At 42.2% G+C, this 21,207-nt stretch overlaps 1 protein-coding gene across 2 annotated transcripts; it reads right to left on the bottom strand.

Annotated features, from left to right (window-relative positions):
• Positions 1-9,301: 9,301 nt before the first annotated feature.
• On the bottom strand, positions 9,302-13,235 carry LOC148481321 (polyubiquitin-C). Of its 2 annotated transcripts, none has more exons than XM_088453658.1 (2): positions 13,131-13,235; positions 9,302-11,251 (listed from the first exon to the last, which is right to left on the bottom strand). In XM_088453658.1, exon 2 carries the CDS (start codon positions 11,243-11,245, stop codon positions 9,416-9,418), a length of 1,830 nt encoding a protein of 609 aa, XP_088309784.1. In that variant the 5' UTR covers positions 11,246-11,251; positions 13,131-13,235; the 3' UTR covers positions 9,302-9,415. The 2 variants fall into 2 exon arrangements, with proteins under 2 accessions (XP_088309784.1, XP_088309785.1); XM_088453659.1 differs by having other exon boundaries at positions 13,121-13,189.
• Between the last annotated feature and the right edge of the window lie 7,972 nt (positions 13,236-21,207).

Here is a 21,207-nt window from a genome sequence, read left to right as displayed (position 1 = left end):
GCATACACCCTGTTTTGCAATAAACAGTGTCTGGAACAAACGTGTGGTATATTTTGTCGTCATTCATAATTTCAACACTGATGAAATGTTGACAGATTGTCGACAAAACATCCCTGGTGGCCTAGTGGTAACTTACCTGGTACGGTGGCTCCGTCGGTCTGCTGTTGATGACTTCCGACAGATCCAGCAGCGCTTCCAGAGGCAAGTATATTCCTAACCTTCTGCTGCCAGTCTGCACAGAATATTGACATTTTGCATGTCGATAACGGTCAGCCTTGTGGTGTTAACATTATGACTACATCCCTTTTGTAATCAAGACAATGTGTTGATTTTTCAGTCTGAATACTTTTGCTATATATATATATATATATATATATATATATATATATACACACACACACATATACACACACACACACATATACACACACACACACATATACACACACATCTGTGAATGTTTTTAGATCTTTTATTCAGGGCAAGTAGTAGTTTGGGGTTAGTGTTTGGCTCCTGGTTGAGATCTCATACCAATGATCAGCAGCATTTAGACACACCACCAGCAGTAACCATCTATTTAGCTTGAAACCATGCTCACTTATAAAAAAAAGGATACCTTTGAACTATAGTCTAATTAGTTATTATTGCTTTTGGGCAACTTTGAGAAGGTAAATTTACAACTTGGCCAGAGGGAAAGCAGAAATGCTCACCAGCATATTATGCAGAGCCATTTATGCAATAGCAATGTCAGATGTTCAGTGTTTTAAGTTTAGAAGGAACACAGGCCCTGATTCAGAGCCGGACGCTCTGACAGAGCGCTCGCTCTGAATCAGGGCCGTCCCTCGAACTTTTTGGAACGGCCTCCTTGCCGCTCGCATAGCTCTGGGTGACCACCCACAGCTATAGCGAGCGGCCAAAATGATGGTCGCGATGGTCAAGACCATCGGGCTTGCGACGAGACCCTTGTGGTAGGGTCTCGCTGCTGCAAGCCCTGGAGTGCTTTTGGCTCAGCACTCCCACTGACATCACTAGTGACTAGTGACTAGTGATGTCAGTGGGGCCGGCCGCAGACGGTAGGCATTCCCATGGGAACGCTTCCGTCTGGGCAGCCACGCCCCCAGCACACCCACGAAAGGGGGCGTGCTGTCAATCACCATCGACAGCACGCCCACTTTGGTGCGAGACCCATAATGACAGCTTGGCCGTCGTTATTCGGGTCTCGCTCATGCGCACAACGGAGCCACCTCCGTCGTGCGCATGCGCACTTGGGCAACATCGACCCGCTCGCGAGCGGGTCTGAATCAAGCCCACAGGCTCATCAATTCTTAAATATTTGAATTGTATTTGTAAAAATTGGCAATGACCAAGACTGCCCACCTTTAAAACAAACAGAAAAAAAATAAAAAATCATATTGTATATTTAATTACAAATTTTAAAAATGGAAAAAGTATTTACAAATCCACTGCCTTACCACTACATAGTATACCAAATATTTAAAAAAAATAAAATAAACTGATATCCCCCTGCTGATAAAAATCAGCTTGAGGTAATTTATGAGTTTGAAAACTTTAGCTGTATCATAAATTTTTGTTTACTTTTTTACTTTTTCTATTGGCATAAAGATACATTAATTCCACACATAGATTAAATACCAGTAAGTCTTATTTTAATCAGTATGCATGGGATGCGTATATGAATACTCCTCAGTTACCTGCTAAACTGTTAACTATATGTAGAAATATAAAGCTTTACCACAGCAATAACACATAGTTTGTTCTGATGTCTGTTTGTCATGTGGCTGTGCTAAACATTATAATATCTATTATTCCCAACAACTTATTCATTATCTTCTGGCTTTATCCGCAAAACTATACTAAAGTATTGGCACAATTTACAGGCCGATCCAATCATTGGGAAGGATTGTGTCAGTCCCCCGTTGTTTTGTTACAGAACAAGCCGCAATTTAAAAGAACGTCTTGTCTACTCTGATATTAGCCCAGGGCTCAGCACCAATTCTAATTGGTTGTCTTTACAAATTGGGGCACATAAATGTGCCAGATGTGTGAATTGTCGCTATTTACTCACTGGAGACAGATTTTGCCATCCCATTACGGGCAGGACATTTTATCTAAAACATCGTATGACATGTGAGTCTAAATATGTCATATATGTGATCCTGTGCCCATGTAATAAACTTGATGTGGGTAAAACAATCCGTATGCTGAGGGAAAGAATCGGGATGCACAGATGTTCCATAAAAAAAGCCACCAATAATATTGATGCCAGCACACCACCTGTGGCTAAACATTTTTTTACTTGTGGACACATGATCAAGGACTTTAGATTTATGCCAGTGGACCATATACCACCCTCACGAAGAGGGGGTGATAGACATCGCTTATTGTTACAACGTGAATGCGAATGGATATATAAGCTCAATGCAATGTCCCCAGCTGGCCTCAATGAGGAGTTATTATTTACCTTTTTTATTTAAACACTTTTTTGATGTGTTGATGAATGTCATTTATGTATTTCTTGTAATCTTTTTGGGTATCATGTAGGTGGCATGCATTTAGCTTAAATTAGTGATGACGTTCTCATTATCAGATATTGGCTCCACGATACTGTCGCTTGGTTTATGTTTACTTTTCTATATTTTTTTGTTTACTTCCTAATTTTTATAGTTTTGTATATACATATGACCTTCTATATATCCAATTTATGCCTTTTAGCAATTTGGTATTTATCTAGATTAGTTGTTATAACCAGTAATTCAGCCCCAATGGCTGAATAGCTTATAATACGTTAGTGTTTTCATTAATATACATATATTTATCTAATAGTAATTATATTATCTGGTCATGTTTCACACCCCTCAGAAGGAAGGGTTAATTTTTGGGATTGTATATATTATGTTATTTGTTTAGTATGTTATCTGTTTGTGTACGTGCTGTCGTCTTGCGAACCGGTTAACTCCCCCTTGAGTGAGCCGAAACACTCCCCTTGCTTCTGTTGTAGGCTATACTGGGTTCCGTCTGACCGGATGTTGACAAGCGGCGTTCCCGTCGTGTCACTTCCGGTTCAGCTGAACTTTCAGTGAGCCCTCCGGAAACAATGGTGTGTACATTGGTTCCTTGTGGGTGATGTTTCCAGGTGATGGCACTTGACGATCGCACGCGCACGGACAGGTGAGTATGATGTCCATTGATTACTTGTGCTATATTAAGCCTCATTATACAGTACATTGTTAAAGCTGACCCTTGAAAAAGGCTATATGTGCCAAAACAGTCCGTTGGGATGGCCGGTTCTCATCTCTTGTTACACTGCCTGAAGTTTCCAGTTGTGGATGAGTACTAATGACTTTTTTGATTATGGCTTTTTTTAATATTTTTCTATAAAAAATTCAATATGCTTGATTGATACATATATGGTGGTGTGCTGGTTCCTTTAGTTTATCCTGGTGGGTAAGCTTTTGGTTCTGTTGCTATATATATATAAATATAACCCACCCACAGAAGTAAATCAAATATACAATAATGGTCTGTATGCAAGTTCAAATAACAGTATTTTTTGCATATAGTTGATGCAGAAGAGCATTTTAACTTTTTTTCTCAAATTGTATGCATGGGTGACTAATAGGGCCCATACACCTAAACGACCAGCATAAGATCAGATGAATGATCCCTGCAGCATGTTTGTTGTTTTTCTAGCACAGAATCAGTCGTAAGATTGATCCTTTGTCTCACAGGCTCATCAGGTAAACAGTCATTGAAATTACTTGAAATTCCACACGATGGATCGCATGAACAAAATAAACGGCACGATCCTCATACGGATACGACAGGCAAGATGTGCTGCACATATGATCAGAAGACACGATTGTACAAACAGCGGGCGCGCGCGCATCGGATCGTAAGTTACTAAAAAAAAAAAAAACACAATTTTCACAAGATCCATCTTATGACTGCTTGAAAATCGTGTAATCGTCCAGAAATCGTGTAGGTGTATGTTGGCTATTATATTCTTATCCATCCCTCTGGTGAGTAGACTGCATTTTGTACCTACTATTCACTACAGTTAAGGTAGCAATATTTTACACTATTTGCCTGGTTCAGACGTTATCACGATGATAAATAGTGTCCGCTCAGGATCACGATGTATGTCCCCACAGGTTGTACATCACATCTTCAGAGCTGCCATGCTGTAGGGGAGATCTGACAATCTCAGTCATGATGCACTGAAATAGTTAGGAGGCACGATAGATAGTTAGTCACATTGGACAGTTTTTAACACCAAATCGTGCCCAGGACTGCCAGGGAGAGTTCAAGGGGAAATCTGACACAATGTCAGATCATGAGCACATCGCCAAGTGTGTAGGCACCTATAGATAGGCAGAATGGAGGATTGGACTTGTAAATATGTTGTTAAAAAAACCCATAAAGGCTATGTTTACACAATATGTCCTACATAACTACACACCAAAAAAAAAAAAAAACACATCTCTGTCCCCATCAGGTAGTGTATGTCTTGCAGGTGCTCAACTCCCAATGCCAATCACACAGATGAAGGCAGTAATCAGCAGCCAATTCTGGATTGGCTGAGTTCATATTGATCCCTCCCACTGATAATACTGTTGTTGCTGCTGTTCTATTTACATTAAATAGGTATCAGGACAGCAAATTTGCACTTAAAAAAAAAAAGGATGTATTTAAGATTATAACAACTTCTTTTGATACACACATTTATGACACTTCTTTAAAAACCAAAAGTGTACTAGAACTGTAGCATTTGGTATCAACCAGGATCATATAAAATGTTTCTCACACGTAAATGCAGAGCTGTACTGTTCAACCTATGCAAAAAACATCTTTTATTTAGGCCGCATTTTGTGTGTACATTTAGCACAAATTCATCCCATTCAGCATAAGCCCCATAACAACCCCTTCACTGTTTTTGATGCGTTGATGGGATTGCTAGATATCTCTAGCCCATGGTAATTTAAAAAAAAAAAAAAAAAAACACTTTCCAAATCAATTATGTTTTCAGTGATATCACTAAAGATATTTAAAGGGGTAATATCTTATACTATGCACGTTAGGCCTTGGCTTGTTCTTTGCAGTCTGCAGCCCAAATATAAGTCCGTGTTTCATATTAAATACAAAACACAGCTGGTTTTGTATTTATTATTGCCCATTTAAAACCAGAACAGCTTTGTAAAGCACAACATATTAAAAGTTTAACCCTGGTCCCTGTCCACCTGCATTTCCATGTTAATAGTTTAGCAGCAGACAGTTAAGTGCACCACTTGTAGCTCCAGCATATTTTTTGGTCGTCTATTAACCAGACCTGGTATGGAATGCCTTTTGTGAGAAAGGCCAACAGCAGCATCTCGATGGTTGGTAACCCTCCCAGTTAGTGCCTAACCCTCCCCCCACTATGCTCCCTGAACATAACCCTCCCCCCCACAGCCAACGCTAAGGGCGCCCCAGACTTACCTTGTTGGGGCTGGCGGCGTTCCGGATTAAGATAGGAGTTGGTCTTTTGATGCATATATAAAGTCCCTGGTCGGGATTCCCCTGTCAGTATTGAGAGCAGGCCTCAGCTTGTCTCATAACTACATCCCCCTATTACCCATCAGCACAGCATAGAGAAGAGTGTGACAAGCTACCTTGTGCCAACAGAGGAATTTAATGAGCTACCCAGAATAAATTCTTTCAACATGATTCAGTTGCATGTTAGTCTAAAACAGTGACTGAAATGTGCAGAAGTCTGTAGAGCTAAACAGTACTGCTTAGCCTTTCACCATCTAACAGCTTTCAGTATTTTCTATAAGAGAAAGGGTAGTTTCTATGTGTTACTGCACATTTGTAAGAATTTGAGCTTCTGGTTTACTGCACTTCACATTACAGCTAAAAAGGAGGCATCATGTATTTTAGGCTGTTACAAGTCAATATGACATTTTAAATACATTATAGGTGGCCTGTCAAAATAAATAACAGCCTGTAAACCATTAAGGTTTTTCAAATATATTCTTACCAAATTAGACTTTACATCATATCCCACTGTGCTGTAAAATCACTCCACAGGATAATATCACAACACACTTGCATTACAGAAACTATTTTAAGTCTACTTTTCCCTTATGGCAGAGATTCCCAAACACAGCCCTCAAGACACCCCAACAGTTCAGGTTTTAAGCTACACACGATTTAGTAAATGAACAATTTTAGTAAAAGATTTTCATTCTTTTCCCTTGAAAATATGACAGAAAATAGTTTACTAAAATCGGTCATTTACTAAATGTAATGAACGATTTTAGCATATTCCCTTACTGAAAATCGTTCAGTTGGTCAGTCTGACTGAACTACAAATGTGGATGCGCATGAACGATAATCGTTCATAGTTTTAACGCGAAAAAATCGTTCACTTTCTAACGATTAAACGATAAATCGTTATCAATAATCGTTCAAAAAATCATTGTGTATGCACCTTTAGAGATATCCATAGTTGAGCACAGATGGTTAAATCAAATTGACTGAAGTTCTAATTAAAGCACCATTCAGACAGAAGCAGGGTAATTTCCCGGGACTTAATTCCTGGGAAAAACCCTGGTCGATTGCAGGGGTGGCTACCCGGGAACGTGTTCCCGGGTACCTTTCACACAGACATGAGACCCGGGAATTTTGGCCGAGGCAGGCCAAAATCCCGGGAATCTCAGTATGTCTGAAAGGGGTATAAGTCACCTGTGGTCAAGCATGCATACTCTTAAAACCTTGACTGTTGGGGTGCTTGGGGACTAATGTTTGGGAGCCTGTCTTATGGTGTATGTAGGACTGCAAGATACTCATGATAAAGAAACAGGTCCTCTATATAACCAAGAAGTTTTAACCAAGAAATAGATTTTTCTGTACATTTGTTAAGAAATAAAAATTCAGGTTCCCAAAAAAAAAAAAACCACCTTGAATGAGCCAGTGTACAGACCATGAAAATAATCTTCCCATTGGTTTACATAGCACCTTTTACAGTCATCATAGCTTTCCCTGGTCTGTTTATTGTTAGAGCAAAACTTAAAACGTCCTTCAGGGAAAAAAAAAAAAAAACCCTATGGAAGTACTATATAATACATTTCATCATTTTTGCAGCCCTGGGAGCACAGGTTCTCAAACTCAATCCTCAGTACCCCAACAGTGCATGTTTTCCAGGTCTCCTCACAGAAACACAAGTGAAATAATTGTCTCCACTTGTGGCTCTTTTAAAATGTGTCAGTGAGTAATGAATGCACCTGTGCACCTGCTGGGTGACCTGGGAAACATGAACTGTGTGGGGTCCTGAGGACAGAGTTTGAGAACCACTGCCCTAGATGCAAAAGTCTACTTACCCAGTTTGTACTTTAGTGTGGACTGGAATAATCAGAGAATACTGAATCTTGATCTGCAATTAGTGCAATGTAAACACAGATGCTGTGAAGTTGCAGTGTACTTTAGTTTTGCTCATTTAGAACACTTGGCTCCATTCTACTTCCATGTAGCCCTGAAAAGGTCTTTCCAGCCACAATGCCCAATATGCAGTATTTTTAAAGGGGCCTACACACTAGACGATTTTACATGATTTGCCCAATTTCGTCAAATCTGAATGACAAATCGTGTAAAAGATGTCCAAATCGTGAATGTCCACTCACGATCACGATGCACATACCTGCTGGTCGTGCATCGCATCTTCAGATCTTGCTTACTGCAGGTAAGATTTGACAATCTCAATAACTATTTTGTGCAATAGATTTTGTGCATGATAGATCTTAAGTCAGATCGGACACTTTAGCACCATATCGTGTCCTGTAGTGCCGGGGAGCAGTCAAGGGAAATAACTCACAATATCGCATCCTGAGTACATCAGCTAGCTAGTGTGTAGGAACCTTTGGAATGCTGGACAAAGCTAGTAAGAGCAGGTGCAATATTCAGACCACTTAAATGCTTAGTACAGAGGTTCCCAAGCTCAGCCATTACAGTCCAGGTTTTAGATCAAATTTACTGTGGTACTAATTAAGTCACCTGTGATCACCTATGCTCAAGCATGGATATCCTTAAAATGTGGACTGTAATTGTGGAGCTTGGGAATTTCCAGCTTAAGGTGCATACACGTAAAGATTTTCTTTCCAACCATCCAACTAGTTGGAAAATCTGGTAAGGTATGAAATCAGCAATTTGCTCCCAAACGCCAGAAAATGGACAAAAACTTGTCTGAACAAATTGTTTAGATCAAACATTTTCATCTGTCTTCTAGCATTTAGGAGCAAATTGCTGATCAGTTACTCCCATACGTTACCAGTTTTTCATTCCAACCAATCAACTAGTTGGATGGTTGGACAGAAAATCTTTGTGTGTACCCAGCCATAGTCTACTTGTACAAAAAAAAAAAAAAAAAGTGGAACAAAAAAAAACGTAACTAGCGAACAATTGTTTTCTAAAAGCTGCATTATTTACCTTGCTCAGTCACAATGTATTAACACAAGTGTATAACATGAGGCTCCAACCTTGTATTGATTGTTGTTATTTAAGGTCAACCTTAAATAATGCAGATATTTATAAATAAAAAACCAGGTCTTTCAGTGATATTACAAGACATTTTAAAATAGCAGAAAGCAACCCATTTGTAAGAATGAATTATGGTAAATACTTTGAGAAGGCATCCAGCAAGTGAATGCCCAGTTAATGATTTAAAACAAATATTAAACACTGTCACTAAGAGAGAAGGAAAAAAAATTATATATATATATATATATATATATATATATATATATATATATATATATATATATATAATTTTTAATTTTTTTTTTCTAAAAAAAAAAAAAAAAAGGTTTCCTAGTTTGAAAAAAAAAAAATAGTATTAAAAAGGGGTTTAATTTAACATGTTCCACTGTTCTTAGCATAGGTGCTAGCGAAAAAGTAACCACATATTGGGAGAAATTCAATTAGAAGCGATGGCTGAGGTGCTGGTGACAGTCAAACATTGGTACCTTTTTAGCTTCACAGCATGGAGTACAGAAAAAGTGTGCATTGCTGGGGTATCCCAATCCCTTAGCAAATTTATACTACCCTTTATAGCAGGGGCTGGCAATTAGCATCCCTCCAGCTGTTGAACTACAGATCCCAGCATGCCTTGCAACAGTTTAAGCACATTCATATAGAAACCAGCTCAGGGAGGATATACTGACTGCCCACCTCTAATTTAAAGAGAAGTCGGAGCTACCATTTTGCTTTTCTTTTGTCTCAAATATGGAAATGAATAAAACCAAAGATCAAATGTGCAACAAACTTTATTTAACTATACAAATCCACAGGTTGAAAACTGTAGCAGACAACCACCAATACAGTGCAAAGATAATGGCAACATGGAATGAAGTTCTACTGAAGTTTAACAGCCACCTCTCAGACGAAGTACAAGGTGAAGGGTGGATTCTTTCTGGATGTTGTAGTCTGAAAGGGTGCGACCGTCTTCCAGCTGCTTGCCAGCAAAGATCAATCTCTGCTGATCAGGTGGGATACCTTCTTTGTCTTGGATCTTTGCTTTTACGTTCTCAATAGTGTCACTAGGCTCAACCTCAAGGGTGATGGTCTTGCCTGTCAGGGTCTTCACAAAGATCTGCATACCACCTCTCAGACGAAGCACAAGGTGAAGGGTGGATTCTTTTTGGATGTTGTAGTCAGAAAGGGTGCGACCGTCTTCAAGCTGCTTGCCAGCAAAGATCAATCTCTGCTGATCAGGTGGGATACCTTCTTTGTCTTGGATCTTTGCTTTTACGTTCTCAATAGTGTCACTAGGCTCAACCTCAAGGGTGATGGTCTTGCCTGTCAGGGTCTTCACAAAGATCTGCATACCACCTCTCAGACGAAGCACAAGGTGAAGGGTGGATTCTTTTTGGATGTTGTAGTCAGAAAGGGTGCGACCGTCTTCAAGCTGCTTGCCAGCAAAGATCAATCTCTGCTGATCAGGTGGGATACCTTCTTTGTCTTGGATCTTTGCTTTTACGTTCTCAATAGTGTCACTAGGCTCAACCTCAAGGGTGATGGTCTTGCCTGTCAGGGTCTTCACAAAGATCTGCATACCACCTCTCAGACGAAGCACAAGGTGAAGGGTGGATTCTTTTTGGATGTTGTAGTCAGAGAGGGTGCGACCGTCTTCAAGCTGCTTGCCAGCAAAGATCAATCTCTGCTGATCAGGTGGGATACCTTCTTTGTCTTGGATCTTTGCTTTTACGTTCTCAATAGTGTCACTAGGCTCAACCTCAAGGGTGATGGTCTTGCCTGTCAGGGTCTTCACAAAGATCTGCATACCACCTCTCAGACGAAGCACAAGATGAAGTGTGGATTCTTTTTGGATGTTGTAGTCAGAAAGGGTGCGACCATCTTCCAGCTGCTTGCCAGCAAAGATCAATCTCTGCTGATCAGGTGGGATACCTTCTTTATCTTGGATCTTTGCTTTTACGTTCTCAATAGTGTCACTAGGCTCAACCTCAAGGGTGATGGTCTTGCCTGTCAGGGTCTTCACAAAGATCTGCATACCACCTCTCAGACGAAGCACAAGGTGAAGGGTGGATTCTTTCTGGATGTTGTAGTCAGAAAGAGTGCGACCATCTTCCAGCTGCTTGCCAGCAAAGATCAATCTCTGCTGATCAGGTGGGATACCTTCTTTATCTTGGATCTTTGCTTTTACGTTCTCAATAGTGTCACTAGGCTCAACCTCAAGGGTGATGGTCTTGCCTGTCAGGGTCTTCACAAAGATCTGCATACCACCTCTCAGACGAAGCACAAGGTGAAGGGTGGATTCTTTCTGGATGTTGTAGTCAGAAAGGGTGCGACCATCTTCCAGCTGCTTGCCAGCAAAGATCAATCTCTGCTGATCAGGTGGGATACCTTCTTTATCTTGGATCTTTGCTTTTACGTTCTCAATAGTGTCACTAGGCTCAACCTCAAGGGTGATGGTCTTGCCTGTCAGGGTCTTCACAAAGATCTGCATACCACCTCTCAGACGAAGCACAAGGTGAAGGGTGGATTCTTTCTGGATGTTGTAGTCAGAAAGAGTGCGACCATCTTCCAGCTGCTTGCCAGCAAAGATCAATCTCTGCTGATCAGGTGGGATACCTTCTTTATCTTGGATCTTTGCTTTTACGTTCTCAATAGTGTCACTAGGCTCAACCTCAAGGGTGATGGTCTTGCCTGTCAGGGTCTTCACAAAGATCTGCATATTGACCTACAGAAAAAAACAAATAAAATGTTAGGTAAGTGAAAACCAAGCATGAGGAAAGCTTTAACAAGGATGGCACAGGGACAATGACTCAGTACACTTCCAGACACTTAAAATTTTGCATTACACAAGAAAACAATGCCTAGATTACACTAGTTTAAGATTAAAATTACTTTAAAAATTACATATACACACACCTTTATTATCCTTTATTTATATGGTGCCACAAGGGTTCTGCAGCACCTTACAAAGTACATAAACTAATAACACAAAAAATAGTTAACAGTACCAATACAGGTGACTGGCTTCTGAATGAGGAAGGGTAACAGCAGGTGGTGGGAAAGATGGAGATTTAGTGTGGTGTGGTTAAGAGGTGTAGCTTGAAGAGGGAGGGTGCAGTGCTTAGGATTTATGGGAGTTGCGGTGGAGAGTACTAGATGGGATGAAGGGAGACAGGAGAAGGAGGGGGGAGGACAAGGTGGAGGAGACTATGGAGGGAGGAAAGAGATGAGTACTGGTGGTAGAGGAAAGGATTCTGTAGCTTCTGAGTGATGGGGGAGCAGAAGAAAAGAGGGGAATTCAATTAGGAGCGAAAACATTGGCCCGGCCAAATCTGCGCAGCAGCTGCCGCACTTTACGGTAGCGGGATCTCGCTCAAAAGTGTTCGCTACCTCATAGGGTAGCGAGCACTTGAGCAAATCAGGCATTCGGCTGACCGGGCGAAGGGTGAGAGACAGGCCGCTTTTGCGTTTAAACACCGTGGCAACGGCAATTCGCACCCTTTGCTTGTAACTGAATTCCCCTCAGTGTAGATGAGGGTATTGGGAGAGAAACAGCAGCAGTAGTGAGGAACAGTACAGTTACAATGTTAAAAAAAAAAAACCACAGGTAAAAGAACAGTGTTGGTAGATGTAAAGGTACAACTACAATAGTATATAACAAAATAAGTTTGCAGCTTTTAAAGTTGAAGGACTTTAAATTAAGGATAAATTATTCTTAAAGATGTACAGGTGTTAAACAATGGTAGATACTACAGTAGTAGAGAGAGAAACTGACAGTGGTACAGGAATATAAACAGTGTAGCCATCTATCTATATACACTATTTTTTCAGCAGGAATTAACTATGATATAATGCAGTGGTGTAAAACTCTGGCCTTTCAGCTTTTGTGGGACTACATATCCCAGCATGCCCTGGCACAATTTTTGAATGCCCCAATAGCAAAACTGTGGCACTGCATGCTGGGATGTGTAGTTCCACTGCAGCTGGAGGGCCCGAGTGCATTGGGCCAAAATGCATTTACCATAAAATAGAGGGACTCAAAAGTAAAACTTTAAATACATACACACTTCGTTTCTCTATAACTCCACCCCCAGTTCCTGAACCTATTATTGCAGAATAGCCCTGGATATAAACATACTGTACATGGTAAAAGTTCAGAACATGGGGTACAGTAACCAATTGCCATCAAAAATAAATATCTATTTCTCTACATGCACACTCGCATGAACACATACGCGTATCATACATACATACATACACTCATGCCAGCTGGCACACACACAACCACAAAGCCCATTACTGAGAAACACAATAGGTGCTAAACCAGAGGCATGCGGTTACAGGGGGACACAACCGAAACAGATATGCGGCAAGTTAGGTCCGTAGCTGGTTACAGGATAGGTATAGCTAACTACTTTTTGGTACATTAAAAAGGCTTAATGACCGCACATTACAGGGATAACCTACAATACATTAGAGAATAAACCGCCCGGGCATAACGCCCGTACAGCGCAGCCAGCAATAGCCGAAACATGCGACTCACTTGTGAACAAATAATATAACGGACAATATATATCCAAATTCAATTACATACATTTACTTACCCTTTGGTTTTACAAGTTTTCAACCAACGAATCACACTTGCGCCTCTGAGAATCACAACCTCCTTTCGTAATGTGTAGTTCGCTATATGGCGGAGCAGTGACACATACCTCTTATATATACACTCAGCAGATGACTCACTACTGCCACACCAGTCAGGTGCTCATGCGCCACACAGGAAAACATAGCTCCCGGTGCAGGCCGTAGTGTTCATTGCACAACAAGAAAGAACTCGCTTCCTCGTGCGCAGATCTTTGTGTAAGCGGTTTGTATGTGAATAGTGTTTGAATCAAAATTTAAACAACATATACACGTTATTAAAATACGCTAGCGTTGGAAAAAAAAAACCCGTCGCGGAGGGATACCAGGCAGAGGGGCGTCGACTGCTACCGCAGAAACCTCTAGAATATTCCAGTCGTATGTTACTGTGGGCGTGTATGTGGTGTTCTCTGATTGGTGGGTCGTGACGCAATGTTGTTACTGGGGCTGCTTGGCAGATTCCAGAGTCCAGACAGTTGCTAAGTTCCCGGTTCATGGGTTTTAAGGCATCAGAAGTTTATGTTATGAAATTGCCGCCTAGCTACCTCGTCTCAGGATAATTGGACTTTGTATCACTTTCATACAGTAGTCCTAAGACAATGATTCTGTCTCTCTGTGGTCATAGCTGCCATTTGTCAGAGACAGTGTTTATGTAGGAGAGAAAAATAGTCCTACAGTGCAGAGTTTCCAAACGCCGCCGTTACTGTCAAGGTTTTAAGGATATCAGTACTTGAGTCCAGATGGTTAAAAGAAATTAACTGAGGCACTGATTAAGTCACAGGTGCTCAAGCATGTACATCCTTTAAACCTGGACTGTAGCGCAGAGTTTGGGCGACTCGGCTACTGTATAGTGTGTACTGGAAGGTATATATAGTAGACAGGATGTGGTCAGCATCCCAGCAGGCAGGATGCGGAGCTTAGAATATCGGCGCCAAAATCCTAACCCCTGTCAGAATACCGGCGCTGGTATCCCGAAGATAAGTATCGGGGTTAGGGGGAGGGTTAGGGCTAGGCACTAGGACGAGGGATAGGTTTAGGGTGTGGGGAAGTTAGGTATAGGGACCAGGTAGGGAGAGTGGGAGGGTTAGGATACGACGGTATCTTACCCCTGTCAAGATTTTGACCACCGGGATCCCGAGCACCGCCATTCCACTGTAGACAAACTGCATACATAACATAAAATTTATGAAAGATGTAGAATTACAAGTCTTAAAGTGACCTCCAGAACATTGCTTCTAATGTTGTGACCAATTGCACAGTAGTGGCTGGATAGTTACGTGTTAAGCCAGAAATAGAACATTGGGGTTGATACTGAGTGAGTTGTGGCAGTTTGTGTAGTGTTTATTGCATGATTACGCTCTTCAGAAAGCGAAAGCAGACAAATGTGTGATTGTACATTTGTGCGCATCTAAACCACCCATCATAACTGGAGAGGCGGGAAGGGGTGTCTTATAGGTGCTTTTGCTTAATTCCACATTAGGTGTAGAGCCACATGTTGTGAAAAGTTTGCATTAGCCCCTATATTCTATGCTGAGTGAGTACTACTCTAGTTTACGCAGCGTATATCACTATTTTGCACTGCATATATTTATATTCTGTAAGGCCTGTCCATCTCCAACATGCATACACCCCAACGCAGGGGCGTATTTATAATGGGTGCAGTGTGTGCAGTGCATATGGGCCCCTTAATCCAGAGGGGCCCACACCGCACATCCTGCATCTATATTTAGTATATACTTTCCTTTCCGCAGTCTTCAGAGTGCTGCTCTCCAGCAGCGGGCAGGCATTGCAGCGCAGAAAAAATCACTGGGGAAACTGGCAGCGGCCATTTTCCTGGTGACTCGCACATGCGCGGAAAAGATGTCCCTGGAATTAAGGCACTGGCGCCATTTTCCCAGAGACCCGCGCATGTGCAGTAGATTCTGGCATTAAGCCAGAATCTACTGCGCTCAGGGCCTGATTCAGAGCCGGACGCTATTTGTACTCGCTCGTTCAGAAAAAGGGGCCGGCTATTTAAATTGAGCGCTCACTCTTTGCGGTCTGTTGACGCCTCTGTCTGAGCGAACGAAACATGCGCTCGCTATTTTGTAAAGACGCCCCCTGGCCGCTCGCATCCTACGTCATCTCCGCTATTTGATTAATCGAGTACATCGAAAGGCGTCTGAACTGCTCGCAGTGCTTGTGGTTGGACTTTCCTACCGCAACCATGCGAACAGTTCAGGCTAAGAAACAACCAAGTGACGTGGTCGATGACGCTGCTTTGTTAATTATGCACACCCTTAAAACGCCCGTTTTGACCGTTTGGCACGCCTGCGTTCGGATCTCCACTCCCCGTTTTCAAGCACCTTCCCCTGTTACCACCCACAAACGCCTCATCCTGTCCCTCAAATTAGCAGGCACTCGTAATTTTGCAAACTCACGTTTTCCGACCGCACTGACTGGTTGGCGCATGCGCATTACAACCCATACGCATGCGCAGATGTGCGAACATCGCTCGGAGCGAACGAGCGGCCGCTTACGAGCGGCTCTGAATCAGGCCCTCAGTCCACTGCCAGAGAGGAGGGGGCCCAAACGGAGGCTGCACACGGGCCCCCTCCTCTCTTAAAATGCTCTTGCCCCAAAGGCTCCCACTGCTATGGAGACGGTGTTGGCCTAGGGTGCGGAGCAGCAGATATTATAGATATATTTAAGATTGTATACAGCGGTAAAATAAGTATTGAACACATCAACATTTTTCTCAGTAAATATATTTGTAATGGGGCTATTGTAATGAAATTTTCACCAAATGTCAGCAACAACCCATGCAATCCACACATGCAAACAAATCAAACCATAGATGTCTTTAAATTAAGTTCATATCGACCAGGTTGGCCTGCATGCACAGGCGATGATCGATATCGACCATCCATGCCCACGCATCAACCATTGTATGGTTGTTTGAGGGGTTAAATAAAAGAACAATATAAACAATCAAACGATATCGTTATCGTTTATATATCGTTCTTTTTATCTGACCGTGTGTATGCACCATTAGGTAATTGAAGCTTGAAAACTACTGGATTGGCCTGAGCAATAATGCAAAAAGTTCAGATAAATCTGGGACCCAACTTGTGAGTAGATTGGCGAAGCTTGATGTTATTTGTAGAGTTGCTTTCCGAAGGCTTTGGTGAATCTTGCTCCAAATGCGACGGAGCTGAGAGACAGAAGGCAAACTTGGCAGGCTGGAGTCAAATTAATTTGCTTTGGGATGTTGACCAGTGACACAAAACAAAGGAGAGAGTAAGATGCAGAGAGACAAAAGTTGTTAAATGCAAATTCCGCAAGAGGCAGATGAGAAACCCAGTAGTTATGGCATTTGGAAACAAAACGGAATAGGTATTGCTCCAGAGACTGGTAAACACGCTCCGTTTGCCCATTGGATTGAGGATGATACCCCGAGGACAGGCTAAGGCTGATACCTAAAGAATAACAGAAGGCTCTCCAGAACTGTGCCACAAACTGTGTTCCTCGGTCCGACACTATGGACTTGTTGTCAGTAGAATCTCTCTGGGATAAAATTACTCCGGCTCCTATCTCAGAGGCGTCAACCTCCAGGATGAATGGGAGATCTGGATTAGGATGACGAAGCACCGGAGCCTGTGTGAATGCGATCTTAAGATCCTCAAAGGCTTGAACAGTTTTGGGTGCCCAATTGGAGGTGTCTGCTCCTTTTTTGGTTAATTCCATAATGGGTGCAACAATTGCAGAAAAAGACTTGCTAAATCTTCAATAATAATTAGCAAAGCCAAGGAAGCGCTGAATAGCTTTAAGGGTAGTTGGTTGGAGCCACTTCAGTATCTCCTTGATCTTACTAGAATCCATAGAAAATCCCTAGGAAGAGATGATATAGCCTTGGAAAGCTATTTGAGTGACATCAAAATCACACTTTTCCAGCTTGGCGAAGAGATGGTTCTCCCGCAGCTTCTGTATGACTTGTCGAACATGTTGTGGTGTTGGATGACAGAGTAAATGAGAATGTCCTCAAGGTATACAACAACAAAGATTCCCAGGAAATCCTGAAGGACATCGTTAATCAAGTCTTGATAGACCACAGGCCTAACGGCATGACCAAATACTCGTAGTGTTCTGAGTGAGTACTGAAGGCCGTTTTCCACTCATCGCCACTTCTGATCCGGATAAGGATGTAAGCATCCCGAAGGTCGATTATAGCGAAAATAGTGGCTTGACACAACTGATCAAACAGGACCGAAATGAGAGTTAGCGGATAGGAGTTTTTTTATGGTGATATTATAAAGGCTCCTATAGTTGTTGCAAGGATGGAGGGCACCGTATTTTTTTCCAATGAAAAGAAACCAGCCCCAACCGGTGATTTAGATGTGCGAATAAATCCCTTAGCCAGAGCATCTTTGACATACAGTATGCCTTCATAGCCTTGTTTTCAGGTATAGACAGGGAATATAACCGGCCTTTCAGTAACTTGGCCCCAGGGACCAAATTGATGGCACAATCATATGGGCGATGAGGAGGAAGGACATCAGCCATTTGCTTTGAGAAAACATCAGAGAACTCCTGGTACTGGGTCGGAATGGTTGGAGAAGTTTTAGCATCTGCAGGCTGGACCGTCCGAACTGGCAAAGCAAGACAGCGTGAAAGGCAGGTAGGACTCCATTTTATAATCTCCCCAGAGGACCAGTCAATAATGGGATTATGATCCATGAGCCAAGGAAGACCGAGAACGATGGGCGCTAATGGACACTGGAGAAGGAAACATTAGATGACCTCCGAGTGTAGCAACCCAACTGACGAGCAGACTGGAGGTGTCTTGAATTTGATAAGACCATTGGAGACTAGTCCCCCATCCAGGCTGCAGACAGGAATATCTTGATCCAAAGGAACAGCGGGAAGCCCCAGAGGTTCGAAAAACAGGATATCCATAAAATTACCGGCTGCACCGCTGTCCAAGAATGCAGAAGTAGCCAGGGTAGAGCTAGTGAATTGGATAGCTGCAGGAACTAGTACAGAATTTTTGGAGGAAATGGATGCTAGGCCTAAATGTAATTCCTCCTGTACACTTAGGCCTTGCCTTTTACTGGCTTGAGTGGACAATTACTCAAGGAATGTCCCTTGTCCCTGCAATACATACAGAGACCCTGGGCTACGCCTCTTCTGGAGGTTAGCGAGAGGCGCCAATTTGCATAGGTTCCTCCGGATCAGAAGACGGAGCCCAGATAGGGGACTGAGGCGACTTTGTTGGAAGATTCTGCTCCCGTCTCCGTTTACGAAGTCGACGATCAATCTTAATAGCCTTATGTATGAGGTCATCCAAAGATTCAGAAGAGGGATGCTGGGCGAGTATATCTTTGATGGCCTCAAAGAGTCCAAGACGAAATTGGCTGCGCAAGGCCGGGTCATTCAACCGGAGTCCACTGCCCACCTATGAAATTCGGAAGAATAGTCTTCCGCTGCCTTTTGTCCCTGTCTGAGGGATCGCAATTTTGACTCAGCCAAAGCAGTTCTGTAAGAGTCATCATATAATAAGCCCATAGCAGTAAAGAACGCATTGACTGATTGTAGTTCCGCATGTGTAGAGGATAGCCCAAAGGCCCAAGTCTGAGGGTCTCCCTGGAGAAAAGACCTACTCGTTGAGACTCTGACCCGGAGGAAACGGGACGTAACCTGAAATACAGCTTATAACTTTCACAGAAGTTGAGGAACTGTTTGCGGTCCCCAGTAAATCGATCTGATAGGTTCATCGTAAGTTCTATAAGAGCGACGGAAGATGCAGGAGATTGAACATTCCACTGACTCTTGCTCCGGTGCCCTCCGTGATATAATAGATTCCAAATAAAGCAAAGCTGGCAGCACTCAGAGACTGGTAAAAGAACTGTATTAAAGTGTCACATAAAACTTCAAAGTTTCGGAGCTCGAAGCCCTTTTGTCAAGATGCGAACAGGTGAATGGAGACTGCACACGGGCCCCCTCCTTTCTTAAAATGCCCATGCCCCAAAGGCTCTGGAGATGGGGTAGACCAAGGGTGCGGAGTAGCAGATAATATAGATATATTTACGAATATATATATATATATATATATATATATAAAATGTCACAAAGGCTAGCACTTCACATTCAAGCAAAAATAAACTGGCCCAGGTGCCATCCACCATGCTCCAAAGGAGCAGTGTATATAAAGTCAAATATAAATGGCGGCACTCATGGGTCTTGTAGAAAAAGAATCAAACTGATAACTGTATCAAATCTTGTCCGACATTTCAGTCAATACAGACTTTTATCAAGAACTGTAGACAATAGACTGTATTGACTGAAACATCAGACAAGATTTGATACAGTTGTCAGCTTGATTCTTTTTTCTTTCCCTAAGGGGTATATTTACTAAAGTGAGGGTTTATAAAGGTGGAGATGTTGCCCATAGCAACCAGTAGGTGCACGACCACAGGGCACGAGTGTGGAACCAGCAGAGGGATCATTCTTTGCAACCCCAGACTTCTTCCCATAGGAAGGAGCTGGGCTCCGGGAATTAATGCCATCTGAAAATGGTGTTGGTTCCCGCAAGCAAACTCTGAAAGCTTTCAGTTTTCTAAATATCAGGTGGCCCCATTGGGCCCTTAATAATGAATGGGCCTGTTACAAAAAAAGTGTGTAATATCCTATACATCCCATTGCTGTGTTTCTGTCTTCCATCTCACTAGCTTCTTCTCCACTCCCTAAAACCTTCAATCTTCCTCATCTCTAATCGTACCCTCTCTCCAAACTTTTCAGTTTTGGCTCCATTGCGCCTGACCAGTCTTGATTGGAAAAATGCTCCAGTGAGCAACATGACTTTTTATAAATAAAGCTGCTTATGTTATACTATCTCATACTTTCCGACCTTTTATAATCCTTTCCGGGAGCACCCGGAGAGGACCTGCTGCGCTCAGCTTTGGGGGGCGGGGTTAGACGATAGTTGTAAGTAGGCCCTGCTAAATTCACGTCATTTAGCCCCGCCTCCTCCCTACGGACCCGCAAAGTTCTTGGAGAATCTCCAAATCCTGCGGGAGATCTGCCTACTATTCCTGGGGTGCCTGTGGTTACCTGAAAAATCGGGAGCCTCCCGGGAGAGTAGGCAAGTATGTACTATCTTTGTTCTGTTCTAGAACGTAACATAAAGTAATTCTTGTCTTAGATAAGATATGAGTGGCTCAGAATGCAATGAAAGAAAGAAAGAGAGAACAGTGTGTTTTGTCTGCTTATTTTGACAAGTCATATGAGGCAGGCACATATTTGAACTATGTGTAATATGCCAAGCTGAGGTTTCAGTTGTACTGCAAAAACAGTTACAAGGTACTGTAGGTGAAAAGTTATATGTTAGTGTAATGTTCTTGGGGTTTTTTTGCATTGATTACGGTCCCACTGTTTGTTGATGTTATTAACAGGAAACCTACTAATCAAAGTAAAAAGAAAACAAATGAATACAGTAAATACTGATCACAGAGGGTTATTAGCAATGTGCAAAACGCTTGTACAACCAAATGCTCAAATTTCTGCGGCTGTCATTGACCATTGTTTTCCTGAAGTAGATTCTCTCCTTAGCATATATGCAATTAATGGAATGGGAATCAGAATGTCGGTAAGTATAATATATCTATATTTATATATATATATATATATTTATATATATATATATATATATGTGTATATATTTATATTTTATATACTGAAGTGCAAAAATCATCGTCATCGGCATCTGGGCAAAATTCTTTTTGGTAACAGACAAGCAACACTGGCTCAAATCACATCCACTTTCAATGCAGGAGGTACCAGATGCATATCCAGCAGTTTAGTGCAGCATTCTTTAGCTTCCATGTTATATGGGAGCAGAAGACCTACCAGAGAGCCCCTGTTAACACTACAACACTGGACACAGTGCCTCACAAGGCACCTTGCAGGCTGGTGGTGGTTCCATAATGGCATGAATTGGGTCTGCTGGTCCACCTGAACACATGATTGACCAATAACCGCTGCGTTGCATTGCTTGATGACCAT

This window comes from Taudactylus pleione, unplaced genomic scaffold (genome assembly GCF_031769625.1).
Source record: "Taudactylus pleione unplaced genomic scaffold, aTauple2 ptg000585l, whole genome shotgun sequence".
NCBI lineage: Eukaryota > Metazoa > Chordata > Amphibia > Anura > Myobatrachidae > Taudactylus > Taudactylus pleione.
Note: the sequence above shows the minus strand (reverse complement) of the source record. Positions and strands in the feature narration are given on the sequence as shown.

Bases quoted from the DNA above. Each gene is read 5' to 3' on its own strand.
- LOC148481321 (XM_088453658.1), bottom strand. From the start codon at position 11,245: ATGCAGATCTTTGTGAAGACCCTGACAGGCAAGACCATCACCCTTGAG.